Source organism: Myiozetetes cayanensis, unplaced genomic scaffold, assembly GCF_022539395.1.
Source record: "Myiozetetes cayanensis isolate MyiCay16 unplaced genomic scaffold, myiCay2020 scf1, whole genome shotgun sequence".
Taxonomy (NCBI): domain Eukaryota; kingdom Metazoa; phylum Chordata; class Aves; order Passeriformes; family Tyrannidae; genus Myiozetetes; species Myiozetetes cayanensis.
In genome coordinates, this window is record NW_026086604.1 from 33162349 (window position 1) to 33179239 (window position 16891).

At 35.7% G+C, this 16891-nt stretch overlaps 1 protein-coding gene across 1 annotated transcript in view; it reads left to right on the top strand.

Annotated features, from left to right (window-relative positions):
* Window positions 1-16891, top strand: part of ARFGEF1 (ADP ribosylation factor guanine nucleotide exchange factor 1) — an 87300-nt gene that overhangs the window by 41502 nt on the left and 28907 nt on the right. The window contains exons 7-19 of the mRNA XM_050318363.1: window positions 154-267; window positions 795-967; window positions 2080-2213; window positions 5512-5746; window positions 9610-9709; window positions 9830-9969; window positions 10072-10180; window positions 11214-11415; window positions 12460-12571; window positions 13375-13580; window positions 13681-13765; window positions 14362-14533; window positions 15746-15897. Coding sequence (XP_050174320.1) covers window positions 154-267; window positions 795-967; window positions 2080-2213; window positions 5512-5746; window positions 9610-9709; window positions 9830-9969; window positions 10072-10180; window positions 11214-11415; window positions 12460-12571; window positions 13375-13580; window positions 13681-13765; window positions 14362-14533; window positions 15746-15897 — 1934 coding nt within the window. The remainder of the gene's footprint in view (window positions 1-153; window positions 268-794; window positions 968-2079; window positions 2214-5511; window positions 5747-9609; window positions 9710-9829; window positions 9970-10071; window positions 10181-11213; window positions 11416-12459; window positions 12572-13374; window positions 13581-13680; window positions 13766-14361; window positions 14534-15745; window positions 15898-16891) is intronic.

Below are 16891 nucleotides of genomic sequence, written 5' to 3' on the forward strand. Positions count from 1 at the left end.
TGTTTTTGAAGTATCCATACATGCTTTTTTAATATATACTCTCCTGTTAATAGATTTATGATTGTGTTTTTAAATCCTAAATGCAAGCAAAATACCTTCTTAATGTCCGCGTTTATCATTAATGTTTGTTTGTATTTGTTTTTCTTTATAAAGATCTTTCTAAAGCTGATGGAGGAGCATATGATGGTGAAAGCAATGAGTGTGAAGAGAAAGCACAAGAAATTGTAGAAAGTATTGTGCAGGAAATGGTGAACATAGTAGTTGGAGGTATTATATATTATATAATATTTGTCTAGTCAATAGCAGTCTGAATCTTGACCTTAAGAGTTACTTTAATACTTCAAAATATTTAACTGAAACATATAATTATTTAAGAATTACTAATATGCAGAAAAAGACAGGTTCAGTTGTCTGACCTTAGCTGTGCATTATTTAACAGTAAAATGGACAAGATTATTGATTACGCTTTATATATTGGATATGAATGTTCTTTTAAAATGCAAAAAAGGTTGGGTTTTTTTTCTGTTCTACATAAACACTCTTCAGAAATGGGCCCCCCTCTGTATTAGCAGAGTTACCACTACTTTTTTTAATTTGTTGGAAATTGATTATAAAACTAGTAATTCTTGGAAACTCGGTAGAAGGATGACCCCAGCAATGTAAAGTTATAGGTAATTTTCCTTTTGATAATTTACTTATGATTGTTTTAGTATTTAAATGTTAGTTTTACCAGCTCGTTTTAATTTTGAATTTCATGTAATGTTTGTTAATAAATTTTCCATCTTTTCTGATAGATGTCGAAGGCACTGCTGAAAGTGCAGGTGGTGACGGCACAATTGTAACATTAGAGGATGGCAGTGACAGTGAAAACATTCAGGCAAATGGAATTCCAGGGACTCCAATTTCTGTTGCTTATACACCATCTTTACCTGATGACAGATTATCTGTCTCTTCCAACGATACTCAGGTACAGGCAGTTATAATTAGGAGATACTGAAAAAAGTAGTATGTTTTTAAATGTTGCCCAGTGCTTCTGCAGACTGTTTAATATAATTCCATAAAATAGTTTACTGAGGCTAATTTCAAGTATGAAGTCATGTTCTAAGCATTATTCTTCCTTAAGGAAGAAAAAAACACTATGAAAAAAAAATGAAATTTTTCTAAGTAAATTTTGCATTTGATATCTCTCTTATCCTACCATATTTTTAGCTGCCCCACTGTTCCACGATTACAGAACTCAGTTTCTTGTTTTGTGAACTGCTTCTGAGAAATAATAAAACTAGTATTCAAGATGCATAGTGAAGAATATCGCCAATTATAGACATACCTGTGTAATTTTAGTGTGCTTTTTTCAAATGATAAATAGTTTCAAGCCTATAGCATGACCTTACTGCAGGGATTTTACATAAATAGTTTTATGTGGGAGAGGATTTGATTTTCATTAACAAAATAGATGGGAAAATACACTCTCTCTGTTTTATCAGATATGGACTGGTATACACTATTAAGTGATCGAGTGTTTGTGTTGTCAGAGTGTACTGAATAATTAGGTTTGGGAATAATAAAATTTAAGCTTAAAAAGTTACAGTCTCATAGGTCATAGAAAGAGATTAGCAGTAAATATGTTTCTTATATATGGAACAATAATACAAAATTGCAAGAACTTAGTAATAGGGTTATTTGTTATACCATAAAAATTTTATCAAATGTGTACCTTATGAGAGGATATATAACTACTCACATTCTATTAAAATGCCAAGTGTTTGGGTCTAGTTATCTACTGAAAATGCCTGAAGGCAGTTCACTGCAAATTACCCTACTTAAACTTGACCTACCTAATTTTGTGACAGTCTTTAATTAATTCTGACTCTTTACTGAGATGGCAGTTTTTATTAGTGAGTGTGTTCATTTTAACTGGACTGCAGAATATTTTGTTTTGTTTTAGTCTTGAGACCATAAACCTAAAGTGAATTGGTTATATTTGTATAATATATTAACTTCTTGTTGCTAGGAGGTGGGGATTTCCCTACACACCCTGCTAATGCAAAATGGAATACTGAAATATGTTAACTTCTTTAGGAATCTGGAAATTCTTCAGGACCTACCCCTGGTGCTAAGTTTTCCCACATTTTACAAAAGGATGCCTTCCTTGTATTCAGGTCACTGTGTAAGCTCTCCATGAAGCCCCTGTCAGATGGACCACCAGATCCAAAGTAAGTAAAATTTAAGAGTTTTCATAATCATCTTTACTGTCTGAAAATAAAAATAAATTATTTAAGTATTTTTGTGAGTTCCCAGTTACTGAGAAAATAATGGTATGGTAAAAAGAAACTAGAAACTTTGAAAAGGTACTTTTATGTTTTAGTGTATCTTTTGTATACCTGTTTAGAAATTTCTTAAAAACACCTATACTTCCTGTAAGTACATCATTTCTTCCTAGTTGCTCTTAATAATGCTTTTCAGAAGGGTTTGTAAAGAAGATCTTCAGGCATTTCTGGTCTTGGTTCATGTTGCTCTGCTTTTAAGTAATTTCTAAGTTCATAACCATTGCTGTTTGTGCCCCACAGTTTCTTTCATCTCTGACATATTGTGTGTCCAGTGCACATACCCAGCTCTACTTCCTTTTAATATAAGCTCCTCACTTTGAGCAGATGCGTGTTCTGATAAGTTCATGCTACAGTATTTCATTCTGTTGTTCAGGTTGGACACTTTTGTCAGCCTACTTAATCAAAAGCCAAATGTTTTGAAACCAAGGTCTTTATTTGGCAGGTTTTGGAAGTTTTGTGCTCTGACTGAAGATACCATGTTTTCATCTTGGCTTGGAGGATTTTTTTGTTGTAAAACAAAAAGTAAATTCTTCATAAATGGGTGCCAGTATTAAGTTTGAGTCTTGACAAAAAAAGTTCGCTTTCTGGTCTTGGATAGAATTTATATGCATACTTTTTTGCACATTAGGAGCAATTGGTAATAATTTTCAAGAGACCTGCTCTTTTGTTACTGGGATCTTAAAACTGTAGTATTACTTCAGATGGCAGTAATAGTGGTATTCTTTAAAATAAAATCAGCTTTACTCTTCCAAGGTCTAGCTTTTAAAGCAGGTAACTTTAAGACAGGTTAGTTTAATCAGTGATGTGTGTTGTGGTTTTAATAAGCTGAAAAGATAATACATACTAGAAAGGGCTTGAAGGTTTAGTCTGGAACCATTTTTAAGTTATCTAGCAATGCACTATGGAAAGTCAGGGTATTGGAGAATGAAGACTGAGGCATGAGGTTTATCCTCACTATTTTTGAGAATTGTCTTCCAGGAAATTCCATGAAAATCCTGTGGTTTTAGTTCTCTGAAACTAAAGCTGCCCATTCATTAAATGCTTTAACTCCCTCTGCAAGAGCAGCAATAGCTGTTGAGGCTCTTGGAGCTTGACGTTCATATTAGGACTGATAAAGCTCTTCATATAAAACAAATCGGAGGAAGCAGCATTTAGGGCAACAGAAATTCACTGCAAATACATTCGAAGATATCCTGTATTTGGAGAAATGCCTAGAATTTATCAGTGGCTCTGAGGCATTGATGGGTTTTTGAACTCTTACAAACATGCTGTAATTGGAAGGGGAGGTGTAGGGTGTCTGCAGCATTTTGAAGAGCCTTATCTGCCCCTTTAAAAATCATATTTCTAGTGAAACTTGTTACAAAGTCTGTAATGAAATATTTTTAAATTTTAGGTAACTGGACATGGAGCTTTAGCTTAAAATCACAAGGCTGGGAGTTGAGATCAGCATTATGCTTCCTGGGAACCTGGTTAATGTCTTTGTTTCATTTTTCCCTGGAATAAAATAAGATGGGGTGAAATATCTTGAAGGCTTGATTGCTATTTTTTTTTCCTTAGATTTATTTTAAATTAAGTGGGCTTTACACATCATAAAGGATTGATAAGCCCAGCATGTTAAGATTTCAGTTAGGAGCTGACAATTGCTACAAATAGGCAATATTTAATATTTTATTTATGACTGAAATTTGCTGTCTACTTGATACCCTGTGATGCAAAATCGAGCCCTTTGCACCAAGAGAGGTTGTTATGTCAGGTTCCATGCAGCTGTGCTGTGCCAGAGCCAAGCATTTTCTTGAAAAACTCCTACAGAGAGCAGTTTTGGGGCATTGACTTTGCCCTGCAGCCCATTAGGAAGAATGAGAGGGACAAATTTATCACTCAGTTTGGCTATGTTTTCATCTCAGAAGTATCCTCAGAAAAAAACCTACTGTTGGAATTACGTTTTATGAGTTTTAAATGTTTGCATTGATTTCCCATCCCACATTGTTTGACAGAAATAATTAAATTTATTTGTAACATACTTGTTATTAATTTGCATTTTTGTTTTTAGCTAGACTGAAATTTTTTTTTTTTTAAATTAAGCTTTTGTTTTTGCAGTATACAGCAAATATCCAACTGCTGTGTGTGTCACAGTCTGACTTGAAGCACTCCTTACTGTATCTGAGCTGTACTGGATGAAAAATTTCCTGTCATTGTTCCTTATGTTTCATAACTGTCCTCTGTCAGTGGGCAGTTGTTTAATGAAAGCTGTGGACTGTCCTGTTTGGAAAGCCAATTATGTCTTTACCTGTCCTTCAGAAGAACTCTCCTCTTTTTTTGAGATGATCAGAAGTGGGAAGGCGCATTGCGAGTCTGCTGAGAGAATGTTTTCACCCAGGATGTTTCTTATTGCATTGTGTTTTCATAGATGAAGATTTCCTTTATGCTCGCTTTGTGTGTGTGTGGTTTGGGGTTTTTCTGGCTGTTTTGTTGTGTTTGGTTTTATTTGGTTTTTAAGGCATAAATAGTAGCACTGTTCTGAAATTCTAGCTTATTTCAATCTGTAAGAAGCATGATGTTATTGTGGGGCACTTGAAAATGCTGCAGTTGCCTGACTTTATGACTGCCATGCTTAAAATAGTTATGTTATGTGTCTTACCTGTTCTTGGAGTGGGATGGGGCCAGTGACTGATAAATAATGTATCTTAGAAAAGAGATTTCAGCGTTGGCAGGAAGTAGGTCAGCCAGTACAGCTGTTGTCTTTATAGTCCTTCAACTCTCTTTCCATGCTGGTGGAAATAGAGGAGGAGGAATTTCCACATTTTTGTAGTCAGAATTTGGTAGGTGGACTGGATATTTTGGATGGGATCTTCGAAAGGTCCGCTAAAAGGAAAGAATGCTCCCTTCATCCTCTGATGCCTCCTGTTGCTGCTGTTCTGCAGTGCTGTGATGCAGAAGACAGAGTGGCTCAATAGTATTTTTTCTCTTTCTGTAAAAAGTTATTCTTACCCACTTGGTTGAAGAATGACCAACTTCAGTAAAGAAGATCGACATCTTTTAATGACCCTTTCTACAACAGGCTATGCCAAATTTGAGTGAATTTCATTAACATACAACTTGCAAAATCATTGTGGCGTGTATTGACTTTTCAAGAGAATGACTTTTTATGACTTAGGCTGAGTTGACATGCTCTGTTTTGTTCTAGATCTCATGAACTGCGATCAAAGATTCTTTCATTGCAGTTGCTTCTGTCCATTCTGCAAAATGCAGGACCAGTCTTCAGGACAAATGAGATGTTTATTAATGCTATAAAGCAGTACCTTTGTGTTGCACTGTCAAAAAATGGCGTCTCATCAGTTCCAGAAGTTTTTGAACTTTCACTTTCCATATTTCTTACCCTCCTCTCAAACTTTAAGACTCATCTAAAGATGCAGATCGAGGTACGTTACATTAATTTCTAACTAAGGAGTGGGGCATGTTCAGTGAACATTTGTTTGTTTGCTTGTGGCTCAATCTCACTTAGATAAATTTGACTCACAGCTTTTATGTAAGACTTGCCAGATCTTCCTTATTTAAAAATTTTCTTATGGCTGTGGTATGTTATTATCGCAGAATGATGCTGAAACTCAGAATTCAGTAGGTTTGTGGCTGAGCTCAATCAATTAGTGTTCAATAATGTGATTAAGAAAGTTTAGCCCTGCACTGAATAGGACAAATTAGGAAAATGAGTACACATATGAAAAGTCTATGTAATATACAGTTTTAAAAATGAATTTTAAAAGAAAAATTAATGACTTGAAAAGCATATTGGATTCTCTTTAAGGTCAGTGGAACAGATTTCTTTCTCTAGGTAAATCCCAGCTATTTGATTATTGTAGCCACTTCTTTGTATATCAGGGCCTACATCAATATATGTTTTGAATAAGATAATCTCATTTCCTCTAAAGATATGCACACAATTAAACTCCTTGGGCTGTAAGTAGAGATAAGTCTGTATTCTTAGCAGTAAGTTATCTGAATCCTTGCAGACAGTGTGAATTCTCTCACTGGACCAATATATTCTAAGTCATATTTATGTAGAGGGTTTTTTTTGAGTTCTACTCTTTGTGCCGTGGCATAGCTGTGTACAGAACTAATCTGTCCTTTGGAACCACGTGGATACCCTCTTGTGGTGTCCCATGTGTTAAAGATCTTAATTCTGTGGTGAATTAAGCAGTAGTGTGTACAGGGTGTCCCTACTGTGCATTTTAGTATTTTTATGTTTGTGGAGTCAGTATGAACACTGAAGCCTGCAGATTTCCCCATCTGTTTGGAGCTTAAGTGCGTGAAAAGCTGCTGAGAAATGTTGATAATGTTGCTGTTACAAGGACCTTGAGTTCAGGGAATTCTTCATCTGTGGATGTCACTGTACAAGTTGATATGTTATGGCAGCTTTGGAGGAAGAACCTCATTTGACAGTAGCAGGTCAGAAAAGGATTGTGTTCTGATCACTTTACCAGGTTATTTTGATACCTTTTAGGTGAAGAAACAATAGATTTTCCAGTATTTTGTAGCAGTTGATTGAATGTGCCTTGAAAATATGATGTGTTTTGAAGGGTTTCAAGACAAACTGTGTGCTCAACAAGACTGTAGTGCATGTCTGGTGTTTGGCACATCAGACAGACTGGGCTGAGCTGCTCCTCAGTCACACAGCCTGCTTCCCAGAAAGCGTTGGACTTGCTGTGTGCTCACAGAGCTTACAATCGGCATGTAGGTGGTGAATGCATTGCAGTCCAACTTCCCTGACAGAAATTGGATGGGTTTCCATCGCTGCCATCCTTTCACAAATTCCAGGCAGAAAATGAAGACATATCTGAGGAAAATGGGATATAGGATACCCTACCCTATTGTAGCAGGTTCTAGAATATGTTGAATTAGGACCATCATTATTTATCAGGGCTGTGTTTCCTCCTTGTGAGCAAAAAAACTTGATGCTGCCGAAGTGTCCATCTATTGCAAAAATGTGGGGGGCAGAAACTTTTTCCTGATTGCAAGCTAAGAATTCCTCTTATTTCAGCTACTGATCCTAAAGGTTATTCAAAAGATGTGGGTAGACAAGTAGCTAACTTCACATTCAGTTTGTGTCTTAGAGCTGTAAGAAGAGCCATATGCTCTGATTTGTAATATGCAAAATCTATATATTTTGGGATTGAGGCTGCATTCTTCGTCTGTGTAAGAATTTTCTGACATATTTTAAAAGAAAAGCTTCAGATTCTGTTGGAAGTGTCCCTCCCTTGGCCTTTTGACTTACAGTAGCTCTGACAGGTAAAATAGCTTGAGTTGTACATTAGTTGTATTGTAACTGTATTTCTGAATGGGTCATTGAATATATTTGCAGTCAAGTCCAAGATACCAGAGCAGTTGGGGTGGCATTTAGCTGTATTTACCATTACCACCCTTTCGTAATTGTCATTAATATAAGCTACCTTTAAACTCCTACTCTCAGTTGACCACATAAATAAATAATTGGCTCCTTTCTGGTTTACTTTTCCAATATACTAGGAACAGTCTCAACTCTGAGGTGAATTACAATAAGTAACAAAGTGATAGCGTTTTTAAATATCTGAAATGTAAATAATCAGTACAGTTTTGGGAAACTATTCATTCCAAGATATGCTTCTCCAAAGGTGACACCAAAAGCAAGAAGTTCAGCTCTATCTTGGAAGCAGAGATCTGAAGTGCCTTCATAATATGCAGACCTTCCAGTTAATTTCTCTTCTAATTTAGATTTGGGTTTGGTTTCTATTCTTGAAACTTTTTTCTCTGCTCCATCAGTGGCTTCTTTTTTTTAAATTTTCTACCAGAAAAAATATTTTCCTAATTTCAGAGAGTATATAACATTACTGTCATTCAGTAAAAAAAATCAGAAAACAGGAAATACGTAACTAAGGATTGCTCTTAGCATGACATTTGTTAAATTTTTGTCTTTGTAATGTCTTATTACATAAAACTGTGGTTAAAATCAATCTAGTATTCTCTTAGGTATGTTTAGGCACTTGAAAGTCTTTGATCTTATGTTGAAAACTCCTTAGGTTTCATAGGGTGGTTTCCTTACTAAGACTACTATCTGGGATTGTGCTGAGTGCCTGTCACTTTAAAGAGACATAACTGTTGGTAGCACATTTTGCTCGAGGAAATTACTTACTGACAAAGTTGCCTAGAAGTCAGCGTTGCTGTTTTTCCCCAAACACGTGACATAAAGTGCGATTACCCTTATGTTTACCCCTACGTGGCTAACAGCATAAAAACCTCTGTATAAATTCTGTGCTATGAAGGAATAGCCAAATATTATAAACAAGAGTAGTTACGTATTTGGATATTTGCATGATGCTATTGGAGAAGAGAAGTGAGCCTGAGACTATGAGCAGTTCTAGAAAAACGTGCTGATGGATTTGGTAGGCCACAACTGGCTGTGAAGAGCTGAACTCTCAGAAGTGCCAAACAGTGATGTAGTGCTGCGTAGGATGGTGATGTAATGCCATGTAGCTGTTCTCACTCAGAGCTCAGATGCTGTTACAGCAGTTGCTGCTGCTCAGGGAAGAAGTGAGAAGAAGCCTGTCCTGCTAAGCATGCTTGGCTGAATTAGTCAGCCTGTAGTGCTGATAGATCTGGTGAGGAACTGAGAGGGGATAAAATCGTCTCTGTTGCAAACAACAGCACCTGTACTAAAGTGATTTCAGGGAAAACTAATGTGTCTTTTAGGGAAGAGTAGCTTTCTTACTAATGGACTTGCTGCAGTTTTATGCTGTGCTTGACCAGTACCCTTCTTCCAGTAATCTAATACCGAAGTGTGATTCTTTTGTCAGAATTTTTCCTTTCTGATGAAGGTCCTATACTTTAAATCTGCTTAAGTGGCTCTTTGTTATGTTTTTACTGTCTTGTAGAGAAAATCTTTTTGTGATGCAGTAATACCTCTCCTTTCAAAATCCCAAATGAACTCTTAGCAGCTTAGACTTCTTATTAGGCTAAAATTGTCCTTCAGGGTCTGACATCATTCCTGTCTTCTGGTTTTGAGTGCTCAGAATATAAAGCAAATTTTTCATCTGGCTAAAACTCCAGAAGTACATAACTAACAATTCAAATCCCAATTTGAATGTGTCAAGCATGAGTTGTATTTCTTCCTTTCCTTCTTTTTTTTTTCCTCTTTATTTCCTGTATCTCTAAGGTGCTGCTTTCAGAATTATGTCAGAATTTTGACATCAAAGTTAGTGACTGTGTTTGTAATAGATTTTTTTTTTCTCCCTCTTCCTGGAATATTTGTTAGGTTTTCTTCAAAGAAATTTTCCTGTATATCTTGGAAACTTCTACTAGTTCATTTGATCATAAATGGATGGTTATACAAACACTGACAAGGATATGTGCAGGTATGAAGGACCATTTGATCCTAGCTTTTACATTTTTATGTTGAAGAACAAAACTGTACTTGCCTTTGATTGAGTTACCTAGTTTTTGTTCCAAGTTTGACAATGTCACTTTATTTATAGATGCCCAGAGTGTAGTGGACATCTACGTGAACTATGATTGTGATTTAAATGCAGCAAATATATTTGAAAGGCTGGTTAATGACTTATCAAAGATTGCTCAAGGAAGGGGTAGCCAAGAACTTGGAATGTCCAATGTTCAGGTAAAAATTTCGCTAAACTTTATGAAGCTTCATGTTTCTTGGCATGACAGGTTGAAACTAAACTCCACTCCACTTATTAATTGTTTATGAAATCTTTTCTAGGAATTAAGTTTGAGAAAAAAAGGATTGGAATGCTTAGTATCAATCTTGAAGTGCATGGTCGAGTGGAGTAAGGATCAATATGTAAATCCCAACTCTCAGACAACACTTGGTAAGACGCAATATGTTTCTTCTTTAGTGAAGAAGTGCTGCAAGAGTTTAGTGTGTACTATCAATATCTTGATAATGGTAGTGTACAGATTAGTAAGGTCTCTTGCATTAAAGAGAGAGAATAATTTTCTTTCTTTATAGAAATGTTTGTAAGTTTGGTGTCATTTGAACAAGGTGTCTAAGATGTCTTTTCCTAATTGTATGAATTCATAAAACACTACTACACTGAAAATGACTACATCCTGTTATTTTCTATATTTCTAATTTTAAAAGGATCTCAGAACTTGCTTTGAAGCTCCCCTAATTGCATCTCATTTCATATTGATTAAATTACTACTGGAGCAAGCTGGATGGAGAGCATTTTTTTTTTTTACTTAATAGTAAAAAAAAAAATTACTCATTTGTTTATTATTTACTTATTATAGCTGTAGAACTTAGAATGTTGTAAGCAGTGAAGTAACTAAATCATTAGTCTTGTTTTAATCCGGTTTCCGTCTGACCTGAGGTGAGAAGTACTAAGATTATACCAGAATTTTCAGATTAGGTGTTAAAGTTGGTAGGTGAAGTAATAAACTTTTTAGGATGGTTAGCATGGCTGTCCTTGTGAGCTGAGAGCACCGACTCCTTGACGTGTCTACATTCTTTTAGACACTGTGCTTCAGAAATTCAGAATATTGTGGTTTTCTTCAGGTAAAAAGTAATATTGGAGTTGAAAATAAAAGATATGACATGTAATTAATTAGGTTTCTAAGGCCTCACATTTTTTTCCAGGTGCCTACAAATTATAATTAAGGCTTTAATTTCAGTATGTGACAAACTAAAAGAATTCTTCTTGATATTTTGTAGTGATTTTTTTATTATTATTTTCCCAATTAAAATAAAAGCAGAATATTTTAATAAAAATAAATACATCACTGAAGGCAACCCTACTAACTTTTCAAAGCCTTTAGAAAGGATTTTAAGAATAAGCTGTGATTTTAGGGGTTTTTCCACTGTATGTATTTTGGATGTATGTAACCCTTTTGAATTTCTAGGCCAAGAAAAACCCACAGAACAGGACAGCAGTGAAACCAAACACCCTGAGACAATTAACAGATATGGAAGCTTAAATTCCTTGGATTCTACTGCTTCATCAGGAATTGGCAGTTACAGCACACAGATGTCTGGCACTGACAACCCAGAGCAGTTTGAGGTCCTAAAGCAACAAAAGGAAATAATAGAACAAGGAATTGACTTGTGAGTGCCCTTTTATCACCCCGGGAGGGTGGATTCTTTTGGAGCAATGAAGATTCCTGGGTTTTTCTTCCTTCTCCTCATAGATACTCATCTTGTGTTAGGAAAATACTCTGGATGTAACAGCACTTCCTCTGGTGAAAGAGGGTGTCCCCTTTGGAGCCTGTCAACAGTGTTTTGTGTTAACCTAATTCCTCACAGCTAGAAGATGAGTACTCTGAATGTTTGTTCTTTTTTCTCCAGACCTGCTTGTCTAAAAATAAGGGGTTTATATTTGGATAAAAAGAACATTGAACTCCTGATCAGTTGAATATGACCCTTTTTAATGTACACATTACTGATGAAAGTGCCTATATACTTAAGCTGATGCTTCCTTCTGATTAATTAACTTGTCATAATTAGAACTGCAGGATAGTGTAATTTCTCAGTGCGGTGTGACATGAATCTTCAGCTTGTTTACCTTAACCTCCTCTGTGAGGTCAGTTTATGCAAAAATGAAAGTTTTTTGTCGTATAGTTCTGGACCCTGAACAAACATGCCTTATTCCTTCAGGGGTTTGATTTCTTTCAGTTACCTGGTTCCTCGTCTTGTACATTGTCATTCTTATAGGCAGCTCATGGATTTCTTGGTTGTTTCATACAGATTGAAACAAAAAGCAACAGGGTGTAATTGTTCTTTCCAAGCCAACACTTTGCTGTCTCTGTGGAATATTTTTTAGTTCACGAGTGCCAGACTAAATGATAGTGTTTAGCTCTCTTTAGTTGGAGCTGCGTGGATGACATGCTGGCAGTTATGTTGGAAAGAGGAAGAGGAGGCTGTTTACAGGATAACAACAACAAAAACAAACAAAACCCCCATCATTCAATAATCATAGAAAGCAACAGGTCATTCCTATCTAATGCATAGTTTGATAAAGGAAAAAATATTTAATACATAGATTTTTCAGGACCTTATCTGAAATTATTAAATCTTTTTACTTAAGCTGGTACAGCTTTGTGCATGGGTAAAAGGATTAACTCTTATTCCATCCTGATCTTGATTGTACAGGTTCAATAAGAAACCAAAGAGAGGGATTCAGTACCTGCAAGAACAAGGAATGCTTGGCACTACTCCAGAAGATATTGCTCAGTTCTTGCATCAAGAGGAAAGATTAGATTCAGTAAGAAAACTGTCCTGATAATTGTTTTTGCTGATGCAGATGTGTTTATACTAATTGCAGATGACTTGTTAGTGTTTTGAAGCATGTAACATTATTGTACAATGAAGAAAAGGAAACTTTCTCTTCTAAAATTCGTAAGCTTAAGGAATTTGAATTGGAGATTGCATTAGAACTGTACCATATACTATATGTATCCTGCAGTTCAGCAAAGTGTAAAGGAGAACGCTGACCTACTTGAGCTGACTCAATACTTGTACTTGGTTACTAGTATAGCTAGAAGCAACTTAGTAAATTGTATGTACTTTAGTCCAGTAAGCAACTGCCGGAAGTATCTGTCCTTCAGAGAGGGCTTTGATTTTATTTGCAGCTAGCAGCTGTTTCTGGACTTTATATTTGAGCATTACTTGCATCAGTTTGAGATCTGCGCCCTAGGGGATAAAGTTGAGTTTAGTAAGCTTTTCATTCCTGTAGTAAGTCTTCTAACTACAAAAATCATTATAGTAGAGAACAATCATGGGTAATATTAACTTTGTATTGTGCACGTGGAGTTCATCTAATGGAAAAATGACATATAAGTAAAGCCAGAGAAGGAGGAATGTAAGCAGATATATATGAGCATGTAAGAGCATTATGATGGAATATATGGCCAAAATACTTGGCTTCGGAGAGTAGAGGAGAAGCAGGAGTATGTCATTGTTAACTGCACATAGGCCTCTCTTTTTGTGAGACATTTGACTCAGGTTTTGGTTTTGTATTTTTCCAAGTGTCAATGCACTAGTTTGTCTTTTCTGTTCTTATTTTAGACTCAGGTTGGGGAGTTCCTGGGAGACAATGATAAATTTAACAAAGAAGTCATGTATGCCTATGTAGACCAACACGACTTTTCGGGAAAGGATTTTGTTTCAGCTCTGCGCATGTTTCTAGAAGGATTTCGTCTTCCAGGAGAAGCTCAAAAAATTGATCGCCTAATGGAGAAATTTGCTGCTAGATATTTAGAATGTAACCAAGGGTAAGATGTACTTTGTATTCAGAACCTTGGAAAGCTGAATAATTAGTAAAAAATCCTAATAAATTCAATTTGATGTTCTTTTTCTCCTTTTTGCCTTCAGGCAAACTCTTTTTGCCAGTGCAGATACTGCATATGTTTTAGCTTACTCTATTATCATGTTGACAACAGATCTTCACAGTCCACAGGTATGTTGCTGGAATAAATATCTGTGTAATCCATAGATATGTAACTTTCAAGCTTTGTGACAATGTAGTTTTAAAAGCTTGAGGTCCAATTTAACACCAATATGTGTGTGAGATGTAAGGTAGCTTATAGTTAACAGTTTTATGTTTTATGGAAGTTGAGATTTTTAAGTTGTTTTGCTTAGGCCTTTCTGTAAGGTAGATTTCTTTTAGATAGATAGTTTGGTCTTTATGACAAGATAAAGCACTCTTTCTCTCTCTCTCCTTCTCTCTTTCTCTCTCTCTCCTTCTCTCTTTCTCTCTCTCCTTCTCTCTCTCTCTCTCTCCTTCTCTCTTTCTCTCTCTCTCCTTCTCTCTTTCTCTCAAATCAATCTGTGGATCCTACTGCATGAGTGTTGGACTGTCCTCACCTCCTTATATTGTTTTGTAGATATGACAGTGTAGTCTTGCATATGTTGAATACTTAAAATTGTCTTCTGAATCAGTAGATTTGTTCTTGATGGTAATTTTTCATCTGCTGGGCAGTTTTATAGGCAGCATTGTAACTGCAATGAGCTTGCCTCATTTGTTGATATTTACAGCTACTCTCTGGGTTTCAGGTTAAGAATAAAATGACAAAAGAACAGTATATTAAAATGAATAGAGGTATCAATGACAGTAAAGATCTCCCTGAAGAATATTTGTCTGCTATCTATAATGAAATAGCTGGAAAGAAGATTTCAATGAAGGAAACAAAAGAATTAACAATACCCACAAAATCTAGTAAACAAAGTAAGTAGTTGCAATTCTACCTTTCTTCAAAGTTTTGGCTCTTCAGTTTCATTAAGTTCTCCTTTTTAAAATGAGAGTTCATTTGAAGCAAACACCACTCAACTCAAAATGAGTCCTCCCTTCTAATTTCATATCCTTTTCCTTTTAATATAAATGCATGATGATGCCTTAAAATCTGTGTTAAATGCAACTGCTTATTTTCACTTCCCTTTGTATCTGAATTCCTGGCAATTGGTGCATTCACCATGGAGAGAAGGCAGGTTTTGCTGTTGAACAGCAACACAGGGAAATTTAAGGGCTTTATGAAAAAAGTGTCACCGATAGGCATAGTGCAGAATGGACAGATTGTGTGAGTCTTCTATTTCTGTAGTAACCATTGTGATTTCCTGCAATAACCAATCTGTCATCTTCAAAAATTTTGCAATGTTTGGTTTGTAGGGCACTAATTTATTCACTTGTAAAATGAATTATCTTTTCCTCTCTCAAATACCAGAAAAACTTGAGAAAAAAAACAACTTGTGTTTGACACAGCATGAAGACTCAGGTGTTAATCATTCTAGCTTTTCTCCAGAGAACATTAAAGAGACTTGACTTTTTCCCAACATATTTGTGTACTTTCAAATCCTGTGTTAGCCTTATGAACAGATTGCTTGCAGGAAAGTTGCATCTGGTAAAAAAGAATCCCTCTTGTTTTCAGTATTCATTCAGTTATCATTATGTTTTATTGTAATTTTTAAAAAACTTATTATTACATGCTTCTTGGGTTTCACTGTCTTGATGAGATGGAGATTCTATTATGGAAATGAAAATTTGATTAATGTAGTTGTCCCTCAGAAAAAGGATGTCCAGTATTTTTATTCTTCTTTTGTGTGCTGATAGATTACTACAAAATGTTTCTTCACTTTGAATTTAGTTTAAGGATGTCATATTTGTGCTGTCAGTTGAGGTGATGGAGAAGAAATCTTTGTTGTGCAAATCTTAAAATGCTATAAAGGTTTAAAAATAGGTTACATTTCACACATTAGTTTACCTTAAGTTAAATTTTATCTGTATTATAGAAGAAATATCTTGCTGTTGTGGTAATGTCAAAATGTAAAGTTAATACAAAAATTGCATCTGAGTATTGCACTTAATGAAAAATGTGAAGTTCTTATATTCCTAAAGACACCACTGCTAAAGATGCACAAATGAGAGGAAAAAATCTGTTTACAGGTGTTGCTAGTGAAAAGCAGAGAAGACTCCTTTATAACTTGGAAATGGAACAAATGGCTAAAACAGCTAAAGCTCTTATGGAGGCAGTGAGCCACGTTCAGGCCCCTTTTACTAGTGCAACACACCTGGAGCATGTGAGACCCATGTTTAAGGTGAGATACATGTTTAATATGGAGAATATCACAGTTTCTTAATAAAAAATACTGATAGGATTTATTGAAAATACTAAAGGTTTGTATCTGCTATGTTTTGATCATTTTGTAAGTTATTTAAATTGCTACAAGAAAGAAAGGATTTTGAGCCTTCTAATCTAATTTACCCTGGAATTTAAGAAGTTTCAGTGCTGGTGGAAGCAGCATCTTGCTACAATGGAGGAGTTAAGAGGAGTATGTTAAGGGGAAAAAACTATAAAGAATAGTTAAAAATTTGAAGTGTTAGCATTTTTATTTCAGGTATAGAGGTGGAGTCAAATCCAGATTTATAAAAGTGAGAAGTTATTAATTTCAGTTCATTGTTTTGGCTCCCTCTTACTGCTTCTAGGGGAGATTACTTCATTACATTTTGAGGGAGCAGTTACCAGAACAAACTGGACCTGTATTAAACTATTATTCTAAACACCTGTCTTTGCTCTTGTGTAGGTCCACATCCCAAATGCCTTTTCCGTACCAGTGATTCAGATTCATAGATACAGAGTCATTCAGCAGTGTGTGATGCCTCAGTGTGCTCTTGGATGTGGTCTCTGGCAAAACCAACCCATAGCAGTTATCTGCCACTGAAATAAATTGTTGTGCCCTTACCATGTGCTCTCACTTGCGGCCCTTTGTGCAAGCCATGGTCCTCGCATAACCCCTTCGTGAACTGCTCCAGGGAGGTGAAGTCCCAGACCACTGCTACCATTACAATAAACAAATGGTTCCCTGGAGGGATGTGTTGTGAGGTCAGGTGGAGCTCCAGGCCCAGGATCAAGAATCATAGTCTATTTTTTCTTAAAATACCAACCCTAGTAGTTCCTAGCCTTTAACATCTGGAAAGTCCATTTGCAAAGTCCATTTTCAAAGGAGCAAAATATGAAGCATCAGGATAAATTAACACCCTTAATCTCTTTTGTGAAGGTGCTAAGAATTAGAAGTTTTCTTACTTGAGGAT